The sequence below is a fragment of the Aythya ferina genome, assembly GCF_964211825.1.
Source record: "Aythya ferina genome assembly, chromosome: 17".
Taxonomy (NCBI): domain Eukaryota; kingdom Metazoa; phylum Chordata; class Aves; order Anseriformes; family Anatidae; genus Aythya; species Aythya ferina.
In genome coordinates this window covers 775,197-784,034 of record NC_140316.1, presented here as the reverse complement: position 1 = coordinate 784,034, position 8,838 = coordinate 775,197, and the positions used below count along the sequence as shown (strand labels likewise).

Genomic DNA, 8,838 nt, shown 5'->3' with positions numbered 1-8,838 from the left:
TAAATGATGGATAGTGGCTTGGCCAGCTCCTCCTCCAGTTCTCTCAGTACCCTTGGGTGGATCCCATCCGGCGCCATCAACTTGTGCACATCCAAGTGCCGTAGCAGGTCACCAACCAGTTCTTCATGGATAGTGAGGGCCACATCCTGCTCCCCATCCCCTTCCACCAGCTCAGGGTACTGAGTATCCAGAGAACATCCGGTATTGCCGCTAAAGACTGAGGCAAAGAAGGCATTGAGCACCTCCGCCTTTTCCTCATCTCTTGTAACTAAGTTTCCCCCCGCATCCAGTAAAGGATGGAGATTCTCCTTAGTCCTCCTTTTTGTGTTAATGTATTTATAGAAACGTTTTTTGTTATCTTTAACAGCAGTAGCCAGATTGAGCTCCAGATGAGCTTTGGCCTTCCTAATTTTGTCCCTGCACAGCCTCGCTACTTCTTTAAAGTCCTCCTTAGTGGCCTGCCCACTTTTCCAAAGCTTATAAACCCTCTTTTTTCTCCTAAGCTCAAGCCACAATTCTCTGTTGAGCCAGGCCGGTCTTCTTCCCCGCCAGCTCGTCTTTGGGCACGTGGGGACAGACCGTTCCTGCGCCATTAAGATTTCCCTCTTGAAGAGCGCCCAGCCTTCCTGGACTCCTCTGCCCTTCAGAACCGCCTCCCAAGGTACTCCACCAACCAGTGTCCTGAGCAGCTCAAAGTCAGCCCTCCGAAAGTCCAATACAGCGGTTTTACTGGTCCCCTTCCTGGCCTCGCCAAGAATAGTGAACTCCACCATTGCGTGGTCACTCTGCCCAAGACAGCTCCCGACAATCACATCCTCCACCAGTCCTTCTCTGTTTGTGAAGAGAAGGTCTAGCGGGGCACCACCCCTGGTAGGTTCACTAACCAGCTGCGTCAGGAAGCTATCTTCCACTCTCTCCAGAAACCTCCTAGACTGCTTTCTCAGGGCTGTGTTGTGCTTCCAGGATATGTCAGGGAAGTTGAAGTCCCCCACGAGTACAAGAGCTGACGATTTTGCAACCTCTGTCAGCTGCCTGTAGAATTCCTCATCCGTCTCCTCATCCTGGTTCGGCGGTCTATAGCAGACCCCGACCAGGACACTAGCCTTGTTGTCCCTGCCGATCCTAACCCAAAGGGACTCAACCTTGTCATTCCCAACCTCGAGTTCTACAACCTCGAAAGACTCTCTAATATAGAGAGCCACACCACCACCCCTTCTATGCTGCCTGTCCTTTCTATAGAGCTTATAGCCAGGCATTGCAGCACTCCAGTCATGAGAGTGGTCCCACCACGTGTCCGTGATGGCAACCAAGTCGTAGCCTGCCTGCCGCACGATGGCTTCCAGCTCCTCCTGTTTGTTACCCATGCTGCGTGCATTGGTGTAGATGCACTTCAGCTGGGCCATTGCCTTATCCTCCGGCCTTGCCATTGTTCCCCCTAGCACAGCCCCAACAATCCTAGCCTCAGCCCCATCCCCCTTCCTACCTAGTTTAAAGCCCTCTCAATGAGCCCTGCCAGCTCCTGGCCCAGGATCCTTTTTCCCCTAAAAGATAGGGACCCGTCTGCGGCCATCAGGCCAGGTGCTGAGTAAAGTGCCCCATGATCAAAAAACCCAAGATTTCTGCGTTGGCACCAGTCCCAGAGCCACGTGTTTAACAGGTGGGCTTTCCGTGTCCTCTCTGAACCCCTCCCTGCCACCGTAGGGATGGACAAAAACACCACCTGCACTCCCGCTCCATCCACTAACCGACCCAGTCCCCTAAAGTCCCTTTTGATAGCCTTGAGGCTTCTCTCTTCGATGTTATCACTGCCCGCCTGGACTATCAAAAGGGGGTAATAGTCAGAGGGGCGTACCAGGTTAGGAAGCTTCCTGGCAACATCCCTGACCCTGGCCCCAGGGAGACAGCAGACTTCCCTACGGGTAGGGTCAGGCCGACAAATAGGGCCCTCTGTTCCCCTAAGAATCGAGTCACCAACAACAATAACCCTCCTGTCTTTCTTGGTGGAGGCAGTCCTGAGGTGCAGAGTTGACCTCCTCACCCCAGGCATCCTCCTGGGAACATTTGCTACCTCGTCCTCACACACCGGCCTCTCAATCTCTAGGGCCTCAAACCTGTTGCGTAAGGGCACCTGGGAAGGTGGGGCCGGAAGGGGAGGGCATCGCCTGCGATGTCGAGCAGGGACCTGTTTCCATTCCTCCTCAGCTCCCAGATCCCCTCCCTCTGCCCGACGGGGGACAGGGCAGGGGGTCCGCCCCCATTTGAGGAGTCTCACCTCGGCACCTCCCCTTGAGGCCCTGCAGGGAGTTACTCCAGAAGTCTATCTCCCGCTCACAATCCCTGATGGCCCTCAACCTCTCCACCTCCTCCTTGAGCTCCGCCACCATGCGGACCAGATCATCCACCTGCTCGCACCTCACGCACGCAGTTTCTCTGCCTCCCGCCAATGGCAGCAACAGGCTCAGACACTCCTTGCATCCGGTGACCTGAACTGCTGCATTTTTTAACGGGTAGTCGGTCTGCGTGTGTACCGACTTTCTGGAGAGCGCGCCTATCTATCTATCTATCTCTGCATAAAGCAATTTATCGAGCACCATGAGAGCACACACAACTGAACTTCTCCCTCACTTCACTTACTATGTATCACAAACACATGAACAATTTTTACTCTTGTGTAATATCCTACTTTCCTTCCATGCTTCAGATTATTGCTTATTTTATAGTTAGAATATGTAATGCTTCTCTGTATTTTTAAACTCTTTGACACTTTCTCTACAGCACATGTAGAGACTAATCTGCTATTATTTCTTTCCAAATACTAGATAACTGATGGGTGGTGACTAAACACAGTTCACTTGAATAGATCTTTCATTGAAGTCCACTTAAGTAATTCTTGCCATGAAGTACGAGATTGAATATTTTTATAGTATCATCAAAATATCTGAACGGAAGTATGGTACATCTTCAGAGAAGCAAGGTAGTCTTAATGCTTTTTTTTTTTTTTTTTTTAACATGTAGCATATGACAGTTGGGAACAGACTGCGTTATGAAGTACCACACAGATGGCCACCACATTTAGCACCAGATTACAAAAGTGAGACATGCAGACACATTTGAGTTATCTTCACTTACTTTTGGCATGTAGAAACAATGCTTAAAAATAAGTTGTCTTATTCCTTGATTCTAAATTTTTGCCTGTTCTGCTGTTTGGGGGGGGAATGCTAGGGGAAAGAGGTGTTAAGCTATTGTTTTTTTAATGGAAACATTCCAACTAGGCATTAATCTTCAGTTATAATAGCCAGAGATAAAATGTCAATCTTTAAACTCATGGCACAAAAGACAGTGAAATTTAAATTAATAATTACCAAGAGTCAGGAAAAAGTCTTTTGGCATCCATTTTCTAAAATTAATTCATTGGTGGTAATTACTAATTAAAAATGACACTTATTTTACCACAAAGTAACATCATTCAGATCTACGCTCCTTACATCCAGCTAGAAAAGTGGGAAAAATACAAAAAGCAAAGTTTAACCACTATAGTAAAACACCACCACAGGATTTGTTTATGATACCTGTTATTTCCCTTGGATTCGAGAGAGGGCAGTGAGCATTGCTAGATACAAAGGACCGTGTAAAACAATTAACAAATTGCCTGACAGGGTGAATCTAATATTACAGATTAAAGAGCAAAATATGAAAATATAAGCAGCCCTGCTGAGCCTTTCCAGTCAATTTCTGTCTTTAAGTCAAAGTGCTGTATAAAAAGTCATATGTTGTGCTGACTGAAACAAAAGATTCTTTTAAGTTCTGTGCACTGAGAAATTACTCTTTAGATTGCTCCCAATTATTGCCTTTTGAAAAAGGCTGCTCTTGAAAACTGACTATTGAACCAAAATTCTTTGTTTGCTTGGAATCCAAATACCTGAATCAATTTTGAAACAATCAGCTCTTTTTCTCTTCTGCTCTCTCAAATATTGTTTTTAGTGCTAAATTTTAAGTAGTTCTACTCAACATTAAGGCAAAACTGTCAGGCTACGTGCTAGTTTTTGACACCTTTAATGAGGTTGGTTTTGCAGTAAACCTAACAGGATCATACCCCAGTCTGTCAATCAAGTCCCAGAGCACGTTTGGTGATGGAATTAGAGGAGATCCATCATAGAGGACCACTGAAGCTCCTGTAGCAAGTGCAGTCACTAACCAGTTCCACATCATCCAGCCAGTCTAGGAAAGAAAATACCTCCATTAGTTTCTATCTTTGTCAGCTAATCATCCACTTTCCTGGCAGCAGTATCACAGGGCCGGGAATATTGTTGTCATATAGCTGCAGAGCTACAGACAACTAGAAAATGAACAGGCAAGGCTTTTCACATAATCATTTGGCCCAAAGCATGCTCTCTGTCCTTGTTCAAGATATGCTATCTTCCCCTCCACTTTCCTCCTTGCCTGGAAGTTTTAAACTGTTAAACCAGCACAAGTTTATATTTATCTTTGCTGATTACCTCTAATCATATTATTTAAGAATCAGAAAATAAGACTGGAGTGCTGTTTATCCTCTCACCTGTCCCAAGGCTGGATTAGAACATTCCAAATGAACATTCAACTAACTTGCCTTATATTGCCTTATTATACTCTAATGGCATAGGGATTCCAGACCTCCCTACACATGTAGCTTTAAAGCATGAGTCAAAAGATAGGACAAGGTAATCATAATTCCTCTGTGGAGGTACTACAAACCAACTAGTAGTGTCAAAGTTCAGAAAGGAACTCATGAGGAAAGACATGAGCCTTCTCAAACTGTTAGAGTAATAGAGGACTGCAGAATCATTTTCTTTACCAGAACATTAGAAAAAAACATAACTGAACCCATACAAAGATCATCCAGTTTTATTCCTTTTCTTTCAGTAAAACTCAGATGTTCAGATTCTTTCCTCTCCATCAAAACAGAAAAAATTCTCATCTTCAGTATGGTTAATTACATGTTGCAGGAAGGTAGAGCCTATTTTGCAGATTAAATTGATGAGGCAGTTAGGTCAATGACCCTAAAGGACTGTAAAAATCAATTAGTTTTCCTCACTAATTAGATTAGAAACATTTAACATAGGTTTGACCTTTCACCAGAAAGGTCCCTGCTCCATTTTTATTATCCCACATGATTATTTACTTATTTAAAAATCTGTTAAGTAGGATGACTCTTTACAGAGCAAGAATTAAAAATATATAAAAATGAAATTGCTGATTTGCAGGGAAAGCTCCCTCAGCTTTATAAGAAAAATGTACTAAAGAGTTTTTAGAAATGCCTTAATAAGCCACACTTGCCGTTGTATAGTACATAATTATGTCAGTGCTGGTCATGTTGCCATGAAGAATGTGTTCCTTCAGATGCTGTATTAGCGTACCCTGAAAAAATAATAGTAAAAAAAATATAAGTGCACATAAATGGAAAGGAAAACTGACAGCACATTAAGTCTTCAAAAAAAAAAACAAACACCTGATGTTGTCTGTAGTTCACAGGATGCATTCCAGGATTACAGACAAGTATTTTCTTCTATCCACAACTGAAGTAACTCCCAGGCCTATCTAAATCAGCAGCAGTGATTGCATTCTCCATTTTCTCACAGAACTTCTCAGCCTCTCTCATTAGACCTCAGCAATTCCCACTGCACACCACTTGTAATTCATGGAATAAAAAACTTTCTTCATTTCCAACTCTGCCCAGCTATCAGAGCTGCACAGTACTCCATGCAGACCATCATTTTAACAGTATGGTTTTACCAATCAGATTTGTCAGGTAAATAGCAGGAAGATTCCATGTTCGGTATATCTAGTCAGCTTTGAGGAATGAGGGACCTACAGCTACTATGAGCTGCAGCAGCTATCATACATTATTTATGCAAATCACCTTACCTATTAACGCTCAGGAAACAAGAGACTTAACTACACATATCTCCTGTAAATAGTGAAGTGACTAGAAATGTAGAAAATCTCATTGCTCACAGCATCAATATTCACAAAACTGTAGTAAAATATATCTCCTTTTCATTTTTGTTGGAAATGCAGCTGAAGTGTTTTTCTAATCATCATTAAAGTGTAATTTGTTAGGATAAATAAGTTTATAAACTACTTCTAAGTCACTTCACTGCAGTGACACAATGTGGTTGATTTTAAAATAGTGCTTTTTGTGTTTATGTAATGAGTTACAGCGGAACTTAAGAGCCACATAAACATGTAATAAGATTTATGCAGAAAGAAAATATATTACAGGTAAATATTTGAAATGAAAAAGTCATAAAAACAGCACACATTTTGGGAGAAAAGGGAGAAAACATTAATTAAAAGAGTAAATCTGATTTTCTTATTGGAACCATGTCTTAATTCACCTGCCAGTGTTTGAATACAGTGAGCTGTCACAATGCTGCCATCTAGCTATACACTACTATTACCAACATTTAAAAATTTTACATTCAGGATTTACAAATGCTATGACTAACTCGTTAGCTTTGCCAGAAGAATTGCAGGTGTTAACTTAATTATTCCATGTATAAAAGCAAGCACATTGCCTCTGAAATAACCACACAAAGTAGTAAAAGTAAAATTCAATTAAAATTTTCAAGAAAAGCTTTCCTTTAAATAACCATTTAGTTATTACTTTTCCACAGCTTCCAAAACAGTTTTCTTTAACAATAACTTTATGCAAAGACCATGAAATATTCCCCCCTAAAGCCCTGGTAACCCTCAGTCTGTAAAAATAGATAAATCACAGAATCGAAGGGGTTAGAAGGGACCTTGAAAGATCATCAGGTCCAACTCCCCTGCCAAAGCAGGTTCCTTAGAGCAGGCTGCCCACGTAGGCATCCAGACGGGCCTTAAATATTTCCAGAGAAGGAGACTCCACAACCTCCCTGGGCTGCCTGTTCCAGTGCTCCATCACCCTCACTGTGAAGAAATTCTTTCGCATGTTGGTGCGGAACTGCCTGTGCTCTATCTTGGGACCATTACTCCTTGTCCTGTCCCTGCAAACCACTGAAAAGAGGTTGGCCAAATCCCTCTCTCTCCCACACCTCAGGTATTTATACACATTGATGAGATCCCCTCTCAGTCTTCTTTTCTCCAGGCTGAACAGACCCAGGTCTCTCAGCTTTTCCCCATAGGGAAGATGCTCCAGGCCCCGTATCTTCTTTGTGGCCCTCCACTGGACTCTTTCCAGGAGATCCCTGTCGTTCTTGTACTGGGGAGCCCAGAACAGGACACAGTACTCCAGGTGAGGCCTGACTAGGGCAGAGTAGAGGGGGAGGACCACCTCCCTTGACCTGCTGGCCGCGCTCCTTTTAATGCACGCCAGGATCCCATTGGCCCTCTTGGACACAAGGGCACACAGCTGGCTCATGGTCAACCTGTTGTCCACCAGGACCCCCAGGTCCTTCTCCTCAGAGCTCCTCTCCAGCAGGTCATCCCCCAGCCTGTACTGATACATGCTGTTATTCCTTCCCAGGTGCAGGACTCTACACTTGCTCTTATTAAACCTCATTTGGTTTCTTCCTACCCATCTCTCCAGCCTGTCCGGGTCTCACTGAATGGCAGCACAGCCTTCTGGCGTGTCAGCCACTCCTCCCAGCTTTGTGGCATCAGTGTACTTGCTGAGGGCAGACACTATTCCCTCGTCAAGGTCGTTGATGAAGATGTTGAACAAGACCGGACCCAGCACCAACCGCTGGGGAACACCACTTGTCACAGGTCTCCAGCCAGACTCTGCATCACCAATTACCACCCTCTGAGCTCGGCCAGTCAGCCAGTTCTCAACCCACCTTACTGTCCACTCCTCTATCCCACACTTTCTCAGCTTTGCTACCAGGATTTCATTGGAGACAGTATCAAAAGCCTTGCTATAGTCAAGGTAGGTGACATCCACTGCTCTCCCCTCATCTACCCAGCTGATGATGCCATCATAGAAGGCAATGAGGTCGGTCGAGCACAACTTCCCCTTGGTCAATCCATGCTGACTACTCCTCATAACCTTCTTCTCTTACAATTGCTTGGAGATGGCATCCAGAAAAAGCTGTTCCAACACCTTTCCAGGGACAGAGGTGAGACTGACTGGCCTGTAGTTTCCTGGATCCTCCTTCCTGAAGACCGGAGTGACACTGGCTATCCTCCAATCTTCAGTCACCTCTCCTGTTCTCCAGGACCTTTCAAAGATGATAGAGAGCAGTTCAGCAATCACCTCTGCCAACTCCCTTAGCACACATGAATGCATCCCATGGGGACCCATGGATTTGTATGCATTGAGCCCACTCAGACGCTCCCGAATCACTCCCTTGTCAACAAGGGGGGAAATCTCCACTTCCCAGACTTTTTCTCCTCCCTCCAGGGTCGAGGAGTCCTGGGGGGGGGGGGGAGGAGTCCTTGAAGCAACAACTGAAGGAAAGAAAGCATTCAGTATGTCCGCCTTCTCGGCATCTCCCGTTACCAGGGCACCCCCCTCGTTCAGCAAGGGACCCACATTATCCCTAGTCTTCCTTTTACTGTTTACATTCTTAAAAAAAAAAAAAAAAGCCCTTCTTGTTATCTTTTATCTGTTTTGCAAGTCTCATCTCTAGGTGGGCTTTAACCTTCCTTATCACATCCCTGCATGCCCTGACAATTTTATACTCCTCCCAAGAGGACAGGCCCTTTTTCCTCATTTCATAAACCTTCCTCTTCCTTTTGATCTTATCGATGAGCTCCTTGCTCATCCACGCAGGTTTCCTGCCCCCCTTCCCCGATTTCCTACTCTTAGGGATGCACGGATCCTGAAGTGCTGCTTAAATGTAGCCCAGCTCTCACATGCGCCCTTGCCTTCTAGCA

General features: G+C 44.8%; 1 protein-coding gene across 1 annotated transcript in view; it reads right to left on the bottom strand.

The window, feature by feature from the left end:
* Nucleotides 1–8,838, bottom strand: part of AACS (acetoacetyl-CoA synthetase) — a 56,688-nt gene that overhangs the window by 13,837 nt on the left and 34,013 nt on the right. Inside the window, exons 9-10 of the mRNA XM_084539200.1 lie at nt 5,314–5,394; nt 4,094–4,218 (exon numbers count right to left, since the gene is read on the bottom strand). Coding sequence (XP_084395326.1) covers nt 4,094–4,218; nt 5,314–5,394 — 206 coding nt within the window. The remainder of the gene's footprint in view (nt 1–4,093; nt 4,219–5,313; nt 5,395–8,838) is intronic.